Source organism: Schistocerca americana, chromosome 1 (genome assembly GCF_021461395.2).
Source record: "Schistocerca americana isolate TAMUIC-IGC-003095 chromosome 1, iqSchAmer2.1, whole genome shotgun sequence".
NCBI lineage: Eukaryota > Metazoa > Arthropoda > Insecta > Orthoptera > Acrididae > Schistocerca > Schistocerca americana.
Window position 1 is genome coordinate 595644086 of NC_060119.1, and position 19198 is coordinate 595663283.

The following is a 19198-nucleotide window of genomic DNA, read 5'->3' on the forward strand; positions in this document are numbered from 1 at the left end:
TGGACAACACTTACAGTCCTGACCTGGCTTCATGTGACTATCATCTCTTTGAGAAACTGAAAGACTCACTTCATGGAACAAGGTTTGAAGATGATGACTCCCTCGTGCATGCTGCCAAACAGTGGCTCCAACAGGTTGGTCCAGAATTTTACCTTGCGGGTATACAGGTGCTGGTTCCAAGATTGAGTAAGTTAGTTGAGAGGGATGGAAATTATGTGGAGAAATGAAAATTTTGTTCCAAAAGGATGTATCTACACACTGTATAACTTTCAAACATGTAGAATAAAATATGGATTTAAAAAAAAATAGTGTGCATTTCTTTTGGAGTGACCCTCGTACTTACCTTGTTGCCCACTCGTTTGTGTGGCTCACAAACTGATGGAATTTTTTCTGGTTGAAACCACTGCACTTATGAGTTGGGTGTCTTTTAACTGTTTCTGCTTCATGTTGGTGATTGTGTGTTTAATACTCAGCAAAGTGAAGTGGTAGTCTCCCCACTGTGGCAGCACTGTTGTGTGTATGTCCGAGAAGTAAGGAGGGGGAAGTAGTACTGGCATACACTCCTCTGAATCTAATTTTCCTAACCCAATCAAATATCAGTTTCTGAGTGTCACTTGTCTGACACAAATAAATTATATAAATCTGGCGTTCTGATGTAGTTAACTCTGAAGTGACATTATCAGCGCCTTGTCCCTTCTTTTAATTTTGAAGTGCTCACTGGTGATCATTATGTAAACACATTTTGGATACTTACAATAGCTAGAAATATTCCAAATGTGTAACATTTTAAGTAATCAACAAAAAATAATTGATTGGCGACTCCATAGTGTCCTGTGCACTACAACCAGATAATGGGTATACTTTAAAGGAGAGACAGCATTGGCCGTATATTTTTGTTTATTATCGCATAGACTCGTGATCGCCGTAAGCTTATTGACACCAGTGCTTACTAATTCAAGTTATATATTACAGCACTGAAGATGGTCACTAAGTGACCGAAAATCGATTTTGCGATAATAAACAAAAATATACGACCAATGCTGTCTCTTCTTTAAAGTATAACAAAAAATAAGTAATGTGACGTGATGTGTTACAGCATAAAATTTTTCGTGTTATTGAGAGCAGTAGCTTAGTGTAGGGATTTAAATACAATAGAACCCCATTAATCTGTCCTCTATGGAACTGGGAGTATGATCGAAACGCAAATCGTGTCTGATTACCAGAGGAACACTTTACAATACATTATGGTACATCTTTGATTTTCAACTGGAAATACTGTCTGATATATTCTTCCATGTCAAAACAGTAACAAAACGAAAAGAAAATGTTAACACACTAAAAAAAACTTACACGAAAGTGTAATTTACAGTAGTGTCCGAACTGTGAAATACATCTTTATAATATGGTACAAATTTTTTTTTGTGAGTGACAGTGTAACAACTATATATATCTTATTACAGTACTGCATTGACAAACAACTGACCCATTCTGTGCAGCAAAAGTTCTTTTAGGGAGCATTTTGTCATTTAAGTCGCACTCATGAATGTTACACAGTTGATCAGGGAACGGCATAAACCCATTAGTTAAGTTTTCAAATTTTGGAATAAATTCCTCGGCAGCTGTTTCACCACCAGACATCTTCTCACTAGACTTAATTACATTTTGAATGTCTTGGCATTTTTTCCAACTTTATAGCCAGCTTTCACCAGTAAACTTTTCATTTTCATTGGCTCCATCTAATTTTTATGATTTGTCCAAATGAAGGAGTTCTTTGTCTTCTCTCCTGCTCAAAGCATTGTCTGGAATTTCTCTTTTAGGGTTCTTCTTGCATATTGTATATTTTTAGTTTTTTCTTCTTATCAGTTGTCATTGTGTGACTTTCAAAAATTTTCCCAATTTTTCACCAATCTTTAACAATTTTTTACTTCAACACCTAGCTAACTTTGAATGTTTTGAAGAGGCTCATTTTCTCTAACCTTACAAGTACATTCAGTTTCTCCATTAATGACAGTGTCACATGTTTACGTTTAGTTGAGGCCATAATTTAGCTTTACACACTTTAATATGTAAGAAGAACAGTGTCACTAATTTATGAAACATGTGTGCACAATAATAATTATTTCTCGAGTTAGATACTAAAACTATTCGAACTAACTCACTTATCATCAGTCAACTGCCTGTTGATCTATATCACAGACAAGTCCAAACAATCACTGAAAATGGAATGGTCGGAGTAAGTGCGAAGTTGGACCATCCGAGGTCAGATTAACAAGGTTCTACCATACATTTGTGACTAGCAAAGGATTATGGATTTGATTCCTTTCAGGTGTTACACAGTTTTGTTTTTAAATCTTTCAGAATGGCTCTATTCATTATTTTTATTCAGTTATTTTATTTTATTTTATTTTATTTAGTTTTTGTAATCTTTAGCCATTCCATTTTAATCATCGTATTATCTTTTGTATTTGCCAACCACCTTATAGATGTTTTACTCTAAATCCAGTCACAAACAACAAATGTTTATTAATGAGGTTATTAATTTCAGTCAGTGATGACCATTTCAGGCCTTTAAATCAACATACAGCTAGATTGATTGTGTTCACAAAGTCTGCAAAATACAGAAATCACTAGAAGCAACTATGACAGCATTTCTGTACCTGAATAAATGCGGTGTATTACACAAATTGTATTTTCTGTAATTTGGAAACATTGTACATCATGCTAACTGTGTTGCTCATTTTAGATTTGAGTGTGGTTATCGTTGTCTGAAATTAATAAACATTTGTGATCCGAGACTGGATTTATAATAATTTAAATAATTTCCTGATCACCGGAGAACCTTACTTCGACAATGTCACAATTCGTGAACTTATAGATAGTTTCTAAAAGTCAGTCCCACTTGTCTCTTTGTGAGTTACAGGATGGTTTTTCCCAGCAAATGATTGTGGACGAGACCGTATGCAATAAGAGAGAGTGTGTATAATAATGTACAAATTAGTCTACTGCAAAGGACATTTCAGAAAATATTTCAGGATTGATTATGATGCTTCATTCTTCCGTAAAAACTTAATTTAATATGACCTTCTGTCCTCTCATTCACACATAACAAAAGTTTATGTTTGTTGGAACCTTTTAAAATTCAAGTCCCATAGACAGATTCATTTTTCCGGGAGTTTCCTTGCTAGCCTTGAAGTTCAGTTCTGCGAGACAAAAACTGTCTTTGCGATCATACTCAGCTTTAACATTTTGGGTGCACACTGCACCACCTATTCCACTGGCACGATAAACCCATTCTCTTTCTCATCATCAGTAAATTTAATTATGTTAATTGCAAGCCCTCCTGCCTGTCTGCAAAGACATTTCCCACACTCACCTTCCATGTTCACTCTGTGATGTATCAGCATGCACTAATTTAACTTGAGTGTGACTGTACAGTGGTTCTTCCTACATCCACATCACCATTTCAGCTTGCCAGGTAATAGAGTATGTGTTATTGGCTCTTTTTTTTCCGTCGTCATCGGTGGTGGTGGTGGTGGTGGTGGTGGTGGTGGTGGTGGCGGCGGCAGCAACAGTAACAACGACACTTGTTCTTTAGCATAGAAACTCTAATACTGTTGGGATCAATGCCACTCATAATACAAATATAAATAAATAAATTATTATGATAGAGGATGAAATCAGTCAGTAGAGGAGGAATAGTGAAGAATCAAATAAACAGTGGTGGAAACAGCAAAGGAAGTGTGTGAAAGAATCAGTGATAAGAATAGGTGGAGAGTAACCCTCTGGTGGAATGACAGAGTAAGGGTGGATGTTGTTAAGAAAAGCAAATCAATTCATATATGGTTTCAAGAGAAAACAGAGGAAGCAAGAAATGAATACACTGAGAAGAATGAGGTGGCTGTGGGAGTGGTAGCAGGTGAGAAGGAGAAATTACTGGAAGAATGGGCAAAAATTGTGTTAGAAGACAGTGAGGGGAGTACAAAGGTCCTCAGTGGAACATCAGAATGAATAAAGAAGGAACAGAAATTGAGAAAATACAGGAAATCAAGGAGATGTCAAAGAAACATTCTGAAGAGTTACTAAACCCCCATAGATATATGGTAAGAGGAAAATGAGGAGCCTGGGCATGTGGAGAATGCTAAGCTGGATCTAACCTGGACAGAAGTAGAGGAAGTGATAAAGACCACAAAAAGAGGAAAAGCACCTGGACTGGACGAGAGGTCGATGCGAAGATTGTGAGGGCAGATGGTATTGGTGGAGTATAGTGTCTCTGTCAGGTCATGAGAGCAATATCAAAAGAAAAAAAAAGGATGCCTGAAGACTGGAAAAAGAGAATTTGTAGTGCCAGTTTTTAAGAAAGATTGTGGGAAACTGTGTCAAAATTTTAGGGGCGTTACTTTGATATGTCATGCTACCTAGATATTTGAGATCTTGGAAAAGAGAGTATGGAAAACAGAGAGTGGAACAATATGGATTTAGAGCACGAGGGACAACAATCGATTTAATTTTTAGCATAAGGCAGTGCAAGGAGAGACATGGTGAGTATGATAAGTATTTAGTAATGGTGTTCCTGGACATGTAGAATGTGTAAAAGTAGCAAGGTCTGGATAACCCCCCAGAAAGGGGGAATTGGAAGGCTCATTCGAGAAGAATAAAAGAAATGTATTGAGAAATGTGAGTTGGGTAAAAGGAGGTGGTGAGACGACAAACTTGTTAGATCAGAAAAAGAGCTGCATGGATAGAGTGCACTATCCTCACCATTTTTCCTCACCATTATGGATGGGATAATGGCAGAAGTGGCAGCATGAAAGGGAGATGGAAATGTGAAAGCAATGGTGTTTGCCAAAGATTTAATGGTGCAGGGAAGAGGAGGAGAAGAGACAAAATACACTGATTAGCCAAAATATTATGACCACAGCCCACCGCAACACTGGCTGCCACCTGGTGGCATTGCGGGCACATGACACTCTAAGAAAAGCATGTTAGTGGAGCAGACACAGGAAGGAGATCACCTTAGCGAAGATATGGGCTGCAAATGGGGAGACACATTGAGATAAGCAACTTTAACAAAGGACAGATTATTATTATGCAGAGCCTGTGAACAAGTATTTTGAAAACGAAGCTGGTCAAACGTTCACGTGCTACAGTCATGAGCAACCATGGAAAGAGGTAGAAGCACAGTGACACTACCACTAGGCACTAAATGGTTGGATGTCTACAACTCTTCACAGATCGTGGGATTCAGAAGCTTATCTGCTCATTAAAGGAGGGTAGATGGTGATCTCTAGCATCTCTGCAAAACAAGCACAATGCTGGTGCTTGCGGAAATGTTTCGGAGCACACTGTTCATCATACATTGTTGAACATGGAGCTCCGCAGCAGACTGCCCCTACGTGTTCATATGTTGACCCAATGACATCGTCAATTATGATTGCAGTGGGCTCGGGACTATCGGTATTCAACCATCAATCAATGCAAATGTGTCGGCTGTTTGAGTGAATCACAATTTCGCCCTACTACGTCGCTGGTCGTCTCCAAAACGCTGTCATTGAAGTGAACAGCAGCTCGAAATGTTCAGTGCACCACAGATACCAGCTTGTGGGAGCTGTATTACGCTACAGGAAACATTCTCTTGCACTTGTGTGGGACCTGTGGTAATAATCAAAGACTTGCTGACAGTTGCAACCCACCTGCATCCCTTCACGTTTGATGCCTTCCCTGATGGCCATGTCATCTTTCAGCAGTATAGTTGTCCATGTCTTGGAGGCAGAACCATCCTACAGTGGTTTGAGGAGAATTTTAGTGAACTCAAATTGACATCTTGGTGACCAAATTTGCATGATGTAAATCCTGTGGAACCCATTGGGCCGCTATCGGGTGCCACCACCATGTATGCAAATCAGTGGCTCCTTATTTACGTGAATTACATTACCTGTGCTTAGACATCTAATGCCACATACCTCGACAAACCTACCAACAAATTGTCATATTTGTGATGCGTAGAATCAGTGATGTATTTCATCCCAAAGATGGAAAGACAAGCTATTAACAAGGTGTTCATAATATGAAACTTCCTGGCAGATTAAAACTGTGTGCCGGACCAAGACCGAGACTCCGCTGGTGAGTGAAAATCTCATTCTGGTCATAATATTTTGGCTCATTATTGCATATGGGAAGATGTAATACAACATTATAGATTGAAATGTAATGCAACGAGTTGTGAAATTATTGTGACAATGAGGAATAAGATGATGGAAGCAATAGAGAGCAAGTATTGAAAAAAGTGGAAAGTTTCAGGAGCATAAAAGGAAACAGCTGGAGGAATGATAAGAAGATTAGTGAAAGGGGAAGGCAAGCACAGGGGTTCCAGCAGAGTGTAAGAAGTATGGAGCAAGGATGTTCCACCAAAAATCAAGCAAATGCTATACAGCAATACCAAGCATATAACACTTCAGTACTCAAAAATGTATCAGAAAGGTAGATAGTGAATAAAAGGCAGGTGAGCTGGACACAGGCTTGCGAGATGAAATTTCAGAATAGCGGGGTAAGACTAGAATGGATAGAGTAAGGAATGAGACAGTGAGAGAAATAGTGGAAGAGTAGCTCATGCAAAAGTTTAAGGTGGTATGAGCATTTTAAAGGACTGGAAGTTAGCAGGGTAATAAGACAGACTCGTGAAATAATGGCAAGAGACAGATGGATCACTGCAGTTAACAAATGTGTGAATAAGAGAGGAGAAGACCAGGACAGAGTGAGAGAAGTGTCGAAGGAGATGAAGGGATGGAGAGGCTTATGTTCCAAGTAGACCCAGCCAGCTTGGTGGTGGAGGTGGTGGTGGACTATGAAACCCATCGCAACAATACGTAAGTCATAGTGTTGCAGACGTTTGAACTGTGGTGATTGAAAGGCCTTTAGCACCCATATTATTCTCTAGCCTCTTGTTACGTGACTACAATTTGATTATAAAAAGAATTACTGCACAGCAAATGATATTGAACAAGGAAGTGCAACTTGAAATAATAAAATGTGTCGCACACACTATAACTGAGAGGATTCACTTTTGGTCCATTTAATGTCAATATACATTTCATAATTTGCACAGTGTGTTAGGTGCTACAGTGCTCGTGTTTGGGTTTCATGTTCATGATTTTTGCTATTCATCTTTGCACAATAAATTCTTGAATGACAGTTGTTGCAACTTAATAATTTTGTTTTACTGTAGCTCTGTTATCTATCAGTACTACCATCTTGTCAATATGATGTCTTGATTATATTATTATGCCTTGCCTCAGTTCCTGCTGACTTCTTGGATGGAGAAATTGGTCATGAGTAATTACCATAATGGCAGTCCTGCCTGCCAGTATACAAATGTACAAGGGTACAGAATCAACTCATTATAAGGTGCATTCAATAAAACTTCCTTGTGGTAAACATGATTGTCCGTAATCATTTTCAGCACTTATGAATGCAGTAAAAGTGATGTATATCTCAGCATTTTAGAAGATGCCTGGATATTCTTCATTATGAAAATTTCTCCCCACAGCCTGAAATACTTTTCAGCTTACAAGAATAATTAACTATGACATTGAAGTTATTAATCAGAAATGTGTTCATTCCTGAAATAGCTTCCTCCGAATACAGTACAATCAGACACACATCCGTCATCCTGTTGCATCGAATGAAATAATTTCATTTAAAAAAAAATTGTCAGACTTTAGCATGTAATATTGTTGAAATGAAAGTACTTGAAAATTGTGATCTGTACTAACATAGATGCACTTCTTTGAATGTCATCATCCTTACCTAGCTTACATTGTCAAGGCAATATAAAAAGTTAACCAACTTTACATGTTTTTGGTTAGTAATACAGTAGGATAAAGAGAAACAATGTACCTGCAAAACGCATCTCAGCTCTCACTGATCTGTTTACTTGTCTGACACAACCAATAAAAATATGTATTAAAAAAAAAACAGCTGTTGGTATTTGACAAGAAACAATTTAGGGGGAGGAAAACTTGATAGTCACGCAGCTGAAGAGAGCCTTCAGCTGAAGAGAGCCTCGGAGGCACCAAAATGTCATTGTGCTCCAGAAAGTTTTATTTTTTTCCCCCAGATTGACTGGTATCATATGAGAATGGATTAAATTGTGTTATTTTGATTGTTTGTGTGAACACAAGGAGAAATAGTATCTGGAAATATAGATGCTGTGAATGGAGAACTTTTCATTAGATATTGAATGAAGAAGGAAATAATTTATTGGAACTGACAAAGACAAAAAGAAAAGCCATTTCATAAAAAATGGCACAAAGAGGCATTTATTATGCAGTGTGCATATTACAGTCCTCCATCACAACTATATTTTCGTCTTTCTTAACTATCTGAATAATTTCTTTTATCTCATCATATATTTCTTCCATCTCTTCATCATCTGCAGAGCTAGTTGGCATATAAACTTGTACTACTGTGATAGGCATCGGCTTCATGTCAATCTTACCTAAGATAATGCATTCACTATGTTGTTCATAGTAGCTGACCTTTATTCCTATTTTCTTATATTTTCTTATTCATTATTAAACGTACTCCAGCATTCCCTGTGTTTGCTATCGTATTTAAAACCCTTTATTCAACTGACCAGAAGTCCTGTTCCTCTTGCCAACCAACTTCACTAATTGACAACACATCTAACTTTAACCTACCCATTTCTGTTTTTAAATTTTCTAACTATATGCCCAATTAAGGGATGTAACATTCCCCACTCCAGTCTGTAGACCGCCAGTTTTGTTTCTCCTGGTGCTGATATCCTGCTGACAAGGGAAACTCCCCATTACAGCCCCCTCAGATTTAGTGGTGAAATGGCCCAGCGGAAAACTGAACACAGATCAACCATGAAAACTGGAAGAACAGGTACTGAACCACGGAAAAAATAAGCAAAATAGAATCGATGAACTGACTAAGCTTAAGATGTGCAACATCGAGCACATAGCAAAAATCACGACGTCCTTGTTGTGTGGTCACAGTGTTGAACTGCCAGCTGGGAGATCCATGTTCAAATCTCCCTTGTGCTCCTTTTTCTTTTTTCCATAAAATTATAAACTTTCCATCCTGTCACAGACGTGTCTGTTCTCTTGGCAATTGTCATACTGTACATTGGTTATAGAATATGAGTCATGTGGTAAGAACATATTACTGTTACAAGTTGATGTGATAAATAGTGAGAGCTGGCGAGGTGTCATATAGACCTCTCACAGAAATGAAAACAGCAAAGAATTGTATGTGAACATAGCATCTTTGAAGAATCAAACCAGAGGCCTTACAATTACAAGACAAAAACAATATGTGTGCAGCTGTTGGCTGCTCTGTTGAAAAGGTCAAAATTTTTTGTATGTAACTGTGTTTATGATCTTCAAAAGCAAATTTTTAGTGTGTTTTTGAGAAGTGTATGGTAGTTCATCTAGAAATAGATGTCTGGGCTCTGACCTTCAGATCCTGTAAGTTTGAAGAAAATATAGCTTAAAGAGAATGTGGTAGAAAGATCATTTTACCTGCAGGTGTGAAAAAATATAGGTGTTAATTCCAAAAAAGAGAAACAATACAGAAATTTTACAATGCAGTGATATGATTAATTATGTTTATATTCTTCCTTCATTACTGTAAACATAAAGGAGTGAAATGAAAATTTAAAACAGTTGTTTCACTGACCTTTGACAGTCAGTGTGTCCTACTGACTGCTAAGCTGTCCAGACAAGATTCACAATCTACCATCACAGTTTCAATTCTAAGAGTAGCTCTCTACTGCCTTTGAAACTTTGGAGGAACACTTCTGGGTACCTTGCTAGACTAGTAATTCTAGAAGAAATTTTATAACAATGAAATATCTTGGTCATAACTTACAGATTGTTTCCAGAAAGAATGTTTCACTTTTCTGTAGTGTGTTCACTGTTGTGAGACTTTTTGACAGATTAAAACTGTGCCAGACGGAGACTCAAAAATGGAGCAGATTTGAGTCTCAAGTCTGGCACAAAGTTTTCATCTGTCACAAATTCTCACAACAGTTCACACATCACTGTGGAGGGGAAGATTCATTCAGGGCACCTAAAACTTATAATAAAAATGAGCCATCAAATAAACTATAACATTTATCTAAAACATATTTTTTTAGTTCAAACACTAATGCAAGTGTGAAAGCCAGTAGTATTTAAATTATTTTTATAAGTTGTGCGGGTTTTTGAAATTTGTGTGTAAGAGGACAAGATCCATTAATGCAAGCGTGATCACATTGTTGGGCAGGATGCCAGAAACTTTTTTTAAAGTGGTCGGATAATTTCAGTTAAATATTATAAGATGATGTTTTGAGTGATATGGTAAATAATTCTAGCATCAACATGATGAATTGTTGTAAGCTTGTAATGGAGGACGAGAAAATGGAATGAATTTGATTTCAGTTTCTGTTCTTCAGACCAAAACTTTCATTCATTGTTAACATGACATTTCTTTGACGTCTACTGTCTTCCATTACTAATGTAAAATGTAGGACAGAGTGTTAGTGAATATCACACACACACACACACACACACGCACACACACACACACACACACACAAAGCTGAGTAGACTCCTAAAATTTTAAGTTCTGATATTTTTCTCATGACAAAGCCTATGTATAGCTCCAAGCTACACTCTTAATTACTTGTTAAAATCCATCCACCGGTTTTGGAGGTTAGTGTTTTCAAACGGATAGACATGATAGCTTTAGAGAAAACTTTAAATCATGTTGGCTTTTATACACAATTTTAATGAAATAATGCCTATATGATGCTTGAAGCTGCGCCCAAGTTATGTGGGAAAACTCCTTGAAAATTCATCTAGTAGTTTTGATGATTAGTGTGTTCAGACAGCAGACGCGACGGTTTTAGATAGAACTTTAAATCACAGTATCTTTTTCACATGATCCAGTTTTGATGAAATAAAGCCTGTATGTTGCCCCAAGCTACACTAAATTTACCCATGAAAACCTAATGAAAATTGGTCTAGTATTTTCAGAGATTAGTGTGTTCAAACAGACAGGCAAGCACAACAGTTTTACAGTATTGATATTATTGTATGTGTCAAATGACATAATTGGGATTTCACCTCTTGGAAGTACATTTTGGCCAGCCATTTTGTTTCCTTGTAGTTTTTAGGTCATACGAACGTGGTAACTACTACGTATGAAACTGTTAACATATAAAAAAAGTTTGTGAGAATACAAGAAGGACCTGTCTACCATTTCACACTGAATGAAACTATTGTTGTATGTCATTCATTCTTATGCAGCACTCATTGCCAATCTCCATTGTCTGGAGAGCCAAATAACTCGACGATTAATGAAATAGTTCACTGTTGTGTAGTTGTTATAACACAGCACTACATGATGTGATGTTCTGTTGATGTGGTGGCGTACTTGTGGGAGATGTTTTATTATTGCTTTTATGGTTTTAATTATTATCATCCTCATTGTTGTCATTGCCATCATCATATTATTATTATTATTATTATTATTGCTGTTCTTCATGATCTGAAAGCTCTCTATTCACACAGAAATGTTTTGCAATAATTGTACATAATGAAGAATGTACCATTACACAGTAAAAATCATGGTCATGTAGTATGAAGTCCAGGTAAGAGCACTCGTCTATGGACAACTGACCTTGCATTCTTCTTTCATTATAACATAGAATTTTAAGACATATTAATGCACCCAGAAGTCATATACTCAAAATGTCTTATGTTATCAATATTTTTACGCGTTATTCCCTAGTACTTGTTGCGTCAGTTGTGGTGTGCATTACATGAAATTTTTGGTTGATATTTATTAGTTTCATACTTAGTTGGAATCTCTCACTGTAATGTGGAATGTTTCAGTGATGATTTTTTTCCTTTTTGAATATGTAAGTACATATTAACAATAGTCTTGATTCTTTGTTGTTTTGAAGTAGTAATGAATCATAAAACTGGCTGTTTTAATTCCTCCAACTGCATGTGAAACAACAGAACACCATAACAGCATGAAAGCAGAAAGTTAAGAACAGGGAAGAAAGAGAAAATCCTTTCATATGTCTCACAATTCTTCTTCTCGTAGAATGATAAAATTGTCTTGCCTTGGAGTGTATGGTGAAAATGTGTGATAATGGTAAATTTTGTTTTGTTTGAGCCACAAGAACACACAGGAAGGAGATACAGCTAATTAACATATTTTCATTTAGTGTTTACTTTTGGGCAGTAGTACATAAGTTCTCCCCATTGCTCCTTTCCTCAGAGATGCTTGTCATGCCAAACTGTGATTCAGCCACAGTGAATTTTGGAGTAACTACAGAAATTTTGTGTCATATTTATACTTTAAATCAGTTTAAATTGTGACAGCATGGAAAGTCTTTCATGGTCAGTTTCTGTGTGGTGCGCAGCTGCTGGCAACCAAAGGGATGTACTATATAGGCCTCTTACATGAACATTGAAAGTTCCATTTTTAGAAGCAGCTTGCGAGCTACAACATGGGCTACAGTAGGAAACCATGCGTACCTCTTTCTGAAGCAATCTCATCTGTGTTCTGTAGCATTTATCAAGAGGAAAGACAGACTAGATAATGCATCCAATTTAAAATGAAAACACAATTTTTAAAAAAGTGTTTATGTTAACAGTATTTGAGACAAGAATATATAACAAGAGAGACACTTCTTTTTTTTTTTTCTTTCAACAATACTCCTGTTATGTCGTTTGGTAAGTAGATGATTCCCTTCTGTCTCAGATATTGAGAAGATACTGTATCTAAAAAATGTGTAATCCTGCATTGCAACAGTGTTTTAAAATTCAATGCTATCACTACTTTCACAACAAATCCTGTCTGTATACCCTATGCGTGAAATTATTCTCCCTTACTCTGTTCCCTTATCTGTATATCTTTAAGTGTTTTTGGTTTTCTCTTTAATGAATTGTCAGATCGAGATCACATTCACGATCGAGATCCAGGTCAAGATCCCGGTCCGGCTCGCGAAGTCCTGACAGCCGAGATAATCGCAAGGAAAGGAGCCCAGATAGGAGTCCGACACCACCATCATTCCTGTAAGTATAGATCATCTATTGACAGAGTGTAAGAATTTTGAACTGATTTAATGCAGACAAACTTTTCTTTTGATATTAGTTAATCTTTTGAAAAGTTAGTGGATTTCATAGTTTATTGAAAGTTATTACATAGCGAGTTACACTGCGTATGGAACAGTGCATGGAGGGAGAGGGCTTATTTCTCTCATATTTCCTGCATTGTAGCAGGAGTACCATCTCATCAGCAAGTGTGTAGCAGAAGAAAAAAAATAAAATACAAAAATAGTGTATATTTTTGCATATACCAATACCCTGTGAACCATTCTACATTGCATGATGACCATTAATAGTCACTTACCTTCGTGTTCTATTTGTATGTCAAGTGAGAAATTTGTGCAGTAACTGACATTATTTCATAAAATTACATTTATGTATTCAATCACCATTCCGAGAATCCAATTATTTATCACTGATTCTGTAATTTGATTCTGTGGGATATTTTTTCCCTGTGGTGTATGCAGTTATCTTGTATTTATCAACATCAGACAGAGGCTTTCACGCAGAGTACCAAATATTAATACTGTGTATGTCATTTTGGATGCTTGTCATATATTCTGTTATAGTTATTTCATTCATTAAGAACTGTGTTTTGAAAACTGCTTCTGTTTAACTGAATGAAAGTATTACAAGAACCGTATCAGTCAAAAGTTTCATTTTTATTTTATCTGCTACATGTTTTGACAGGCACACTATCTTCACGTGGTGAACCTTCCCTCCTTACCAACATAAATGTGATTATGAGTTGTGTAGAAGGAAAATGTGATAAGAAAATGTTGCTCAGTCCTATAATCCTCCTGTCATCAGCCTCCACAAAACCTTTCTCATCTCTCAACTCTCGCCATGTCCCTCCTTCCACCTCTCTCATTACAAGCTCTCCTCTCCACAATTTCCCTCTTCCTCCGCCCTTTCTCGCCCATCCCTTATCCTACCCATACCATTCTTCCACATCACTATGTGCCATAAACATCTTACTCCTTTGTGCACCAAGCGATGCTCACCAGTGCCACTTTCCTATACTGTCTCCTTGCTGCCTCTCCATCCAAATTATCAGACATAGCTAGATTATACAGTCGTTGTTGGTTGTTGTTGTTGTGGTCTTCAGTCCTGAGACTGGTTTGATGCAGCTCTCCATGCTACTCTATCCTGTGCAAGCTTTTTCATCTCCCAGTACCTACTGCAACCTACATCCTTCTGAATCTGCTTAGTGTTTTCATCTCTTGGTCTCCCTCTACGATTTTTACCCTCCACGCTGCCCTCCAATACTAAATTGGTGATCCCTTGATGCCTCAGAACGTGTCCTACCAACCGATCCCTTCTTCTGGTCAAGTTGTGCCACAAACTTCTCTTCTCCCCAATCCTATTCAATACTTCCTCATTAGTTATGTGATCTACCCATCTAATCTTCAGCATTCTTCTGTAGCACCACATTTCGAAAGCTTCTATTCTCTTCTTGTCCAAACTATTTATCGTCCATGTTTCACTTCTATACATGGCTACACTCCATACGAATACTTTCAGAAATGACTTCCTGACACTTAAATCAATACTGGATGTTAACAAATTTCTCTTCTTCAGAAACGCTTTCCTTGCCATTGCCAGCCTACATTTTATATCCTCTCTACTTCGACCATCATCAGTTATTTTGCTCCCCAAATAGCAAAACTCCTTTACTACTTTAAGTGCCTCATTTAATCATACAGTAAAGCTGCATGCCCTCGGGAAAAATTACGGCTGTAGTTTCCCCTTGCTTTCAGCCGTTCGCAGTACCAGCACAGCAAGGCCGTTTTGGTTATTGTTACAAGGCCAGATCAGTCAATCATCCAGACTGTTGCCCTTGCAGCTACTGAAAAGGCTGCTGCCCCTCTTCAGGAACCACACGTTTGTCTGGCCTCTCAACAGATACCCCTCCGTTGTGGTTGCACCTACGGTACGGCTATCTGTATCGCTGAGGCAAGCAAGCCTCCCCACCAACGGCAAGGTCCATGGTTCATGGGGGGTGGGGAGGGGGGGGGGGGTATACAGTCATCTCGACACAATATTCAGCAGTCCGTCTGGCCTCTTGTGTTCAGATGAGAGTACTGTTTGCCAACTCTTACCACAACCTATTTCTACTGTGAACATTGGCCCTTTTATACAACACAGGGAACCAAAACTGCCTGCACCAAAAATAGTTGCTGCCGCCCCATAACATAATGCAAGGGTACAGTGCCCGAGTCGTGAAATCCGGTAGAAATGATGAATTGTTACTTAGTATGTGCCTCTGCTCATCAAGTCAAAGATAACAATATCAGATAAAACAGATTCCATATTTTATTTAAAGGATAACCCTTCTCTCTGTTTATAACATTATCTGTCCTTAAGACACAGTCCCAATAATGAGACACAATGTCTCTCTCATAAATTAATCCATGTCCGTTGGTTAGACAGTGCTGTAACACCACAGATTTCTCAATTTGTAGTAATTGTGTGTGGTGATGTTACTCCACACATGGGTCGTGAATGATACAATCAGCTAGCCAATATACTTTTACTGCAGTGGCAAGGGACTCTAAACATAGTGGGCTTTTTGAACCAAAGAGAGCTCTAATCTTGGTTGGCAGAAAAAACACACTCTCATGTTGTATTTTTTTTTAATATTTCCTGTTGCTGAAGATGCCCTACCATCATGTGAAAGGAATGTGGAAGGAAAACAACCAATGTACGTGTGTTTTTTGTTGGTTCCAGTGGTGATCCAAACTCCTAAGCATGGCAGATCCATTTATTATTGTGTCCATTCTGCACAGACATGAGGCAAGTTTTCATGTCAAGGTGTCCACAACTAAGATGGCATAAACCCTCCTTGCTGACATCCTCAGAAGCCCAGTGCCTTGATATTATGGATAACAACTCGTTGCTTGTAAATACTGGTCAGTATGTGTTGCTCTTCAATAAAGTGCAGTCAAATGAAAACAAGAAAAACTGCACAGTGCAGAAAGAAGGAACAGCATGAACATTCACTGCTGTGTCATTTGACTCTTAATTTGTGCTCAACGTGCGTGCTCGAACTTCACTGTGGAGGCTGGGAAAGAGGAACAGCGAGGTGTAGTGCAGTTTTTGGCTGTGGAAGGAGACTTGGGAAGAAAAATTTGTACCTGATTCTCTGTTGTGCATGACCATCACAGTATGTCTTGTTTACACGTATTTGTGTGGTATAAATGATTTTAAGGTCAGGCTTCATTACACCATCTGTTATTGCTGTGATGGATACTGCCATTAGAAGTGACTGATGGCGGATGATGGAAGACATTAGTTTCGTGGTAGGCATGAATCACATTACTGCTCATACCATTATGACAGAGCATTAGAAAAACTGGAAAATCAATGCACAGTGAGTTCCCCAAAGCATGGTGGAGAAGCAGAAGTTGAACAGAATGTCAATATCATGCTGCCATTGGAGTGGTACCACAGCGAAGAATATTTTTCATATTCCATGTTGTTACGTGAGATGGAACATGGTGTCATCATTTTGAGCGAGAGAGCAACCCTAGGAGCCAACAATGAGAGCATATTGATTCATTCCCTCTTAACAAAATCCAAAGCCATGAACACTGGCCATGGGAAAGTTAGAATGTTGATGAAAAGCATCATTCTGTTGCCGCACAGAGTAGCCATGTAGTTTGAGGCGCCATGTCACGGATTGCGGGCCCATCCTGCCGGAGGTTCGAGTCCTCCCTCAGGCATGGATGTGTGTGTTGTTCTTAGCATAAGTTAGTTTAAGTAGAGTGTAACTCTAGGGACCGATGACCTGAGCAGTTTGGTCCCTTAGGAATTCACACACACATCATTCTGTTGCAGGATAATGCCCACTCACATGTTGTCAAAGTTGTTTTGATAATGCTGCGGAACTTACACTGGGAAGCCCTTACACATCATTCACATCGTCCCAATCTCTCCCTATGTGATTTCTATATTTTTGAATCTCTTAAGAAAGACATTCATGACCATTTATTTGCTTTGGATGAAGAGGTGCTCATCTGGGAACAACTATAGTGCTGTAGGCAACCACATACATTTTTCCATTAAGGCATTGACCATTCTGTCTCGAGAGTGAGATAAATGTATTAACAGCTAAACAGCTATGGTCACTACTTTCGAAATAATACAACAGTTTATCCAGTTCATAACAGAGTTGTTACAGCAACCAATATCACCCTTCAGATCTGGGAGTCAGAAGAGGCCCGAGGTATTCCTGCCTGTCATTAAGAGGCAACTAAAAGGAGTCTCAAACTTTTTGGCCTTTCGATGATGATCCCCTTTAGGATTTGACCTCCATTCTCCAAAACTTTTCCAAAGAGCAAGCCAGTTGGGGAAGGGTGCCTTACATGGTGCATCACGTCCATCGTGCACTGAGATCTTTAGCATACGAGGGCAGTTCAATAAGTAAAGCAACACATTTTTTTTCTCGGCCAATTTTGATTGAAAAAACCGGAAATTTCTTGTGGAATATTTTCAAACATTCCCGCTTCGTCTCGTATAGTTTCATTGACTTCCGACAGGTGGCAGCGCTGTACGGAGCTGTTAAAATGGCATCTGTAACAGATGTGCGTTGCAAACGATCAACTCTGAAGTGTATTGTGCTACTCTTCAGAAATTGAAGAAACGACTTCAGCATGTCCGTAGGCACAAAAATCTGAACGAACTTCTCCTTCTTCATGACAACGCAAGACCTCACACAAGTCTTCGCACCCGAGAGGAGCTCACAAAACTTCAGTGGACTGTTCTTCCTCATGCACCCTACAGCCCCGATCTCGCACCGTCGGATTTCCATATGTTTGGCCCAATGAAGGACGCAATCCGTGGGAGGCACTATGCGGATGATGAAGAAGTTATTGATGCAGTACGACGTTGGCTCCGACATCGATCAGTGGAATGGTACCGTGCAGGCATACAGGCCCTCATTTCAAGGTGGCGTAAGGCCATAGCATTGAATGGAGATTACGTTGAAAAATAGTGTTGTGTAGCTAAAAGATTGGGGAATAACCTGGTATATTTCAATGCTGAATAAAACAACCCCCGTTTCAGAAAAAAATGTGTTGCATTACTTATTGAACTGCCCTCGTACTTTATCATCGTGGTTTTGCAGTTCTGCTCATTCCATGGCAGATGACATGCCATAAAACAAACGATGTCGTCTCTTGTTGGTAGTCAACCACCAGCAGTCTCTAAGCGTTTGAGGTGTCAATTTAATGCAAAGAAGTATGATCCAAATCGTTTCCCTCCCTGGCCGCAGCATGGGAGGAATGCCAGGCTAAAGGTGGAAATGAATCTTATTCGCCCCAGTACCTCATACGTACGAGAGTTGATGGGGAATCATTCATGTTCATGAAGCCTCAGGTTTTTGGGGAGCATTTAGAGGTCAAGTTTGGGGAGGTGGAGGGATTGTCCAAAATGTGATCTGGGTCAGTCTTAATAAAAACAGCGTCCTCTGCCCAATCACAGGCATTACTTGCCTGTGACGAACTCGGAGATGTTTCTGTTCCCATCACATCCCTTACGAACTTAAATATGGGCCAGGGTATTATATTTCACAAGGACCTCCTTTTGCAGTCAGATGATGAGCTGTACACCAACTTAGACTGACGAGGTGTTCATTTCGTCCAGCGCGTCCATAGTGGTCCAAAAGATAATCAGGAGGCCACTGGTCCCGTCATCTTGGCCTTTGAGGGTAATACATTACCCAAGAAGGTCAAAGTGATGGTATAACGCTGTGATGTAAAGCCATATATCCCTCCCCCAATGCAGTGCTTTAAGTGGTGGAAGTTCGGGCATATGTCTTCCGCTGTACTTCCAGCACCATATGTCACAATTGTGGATGTCCATCACATCCCAATACTCAGTGTGCTCCGCCTCCCATCTGTGTCAACTGCGGCGAGCAACATTCCCCTTGCTCACTGGACTGCAGGATTCTACAGAAAGAAAGAAAAATCATGGAATACAAGACCCTGGACTGACTGACCTACACTGAGGCTAAGAGGAAATTTTAAAAGCTACATCCTATGCGCACGACATCCTTCTATGCTGCCACT

General features: G+C 38.8%; 1 protein-coding gene across 6 annotated transcripts in view; it reads left to right on the top strand.

Moving 5' to 3' along the window:
* The window catches only part of LOC124606870 (calcium homeostasis endoplasmic reticulum protein), a 377438-nt gene that overhangs the window by 280923 nt on the left and 77317 nt on the right, over window positions 1-19198 (top strand). For all 6 annotated transcript variants that reach the window (XM_047139002.1, XM_047138971.1, XM_047138963.1 and 3 more), the window contains one exon: window positions 12972-13094. In XM_047139002.1, coding sequence (XP_046994958.1) covers window positions 12972-13094 — 123 coding nt within the window. The remainder of the gene's footprint in view (window positions 1-12971; window positions 13095-19198) is intronic.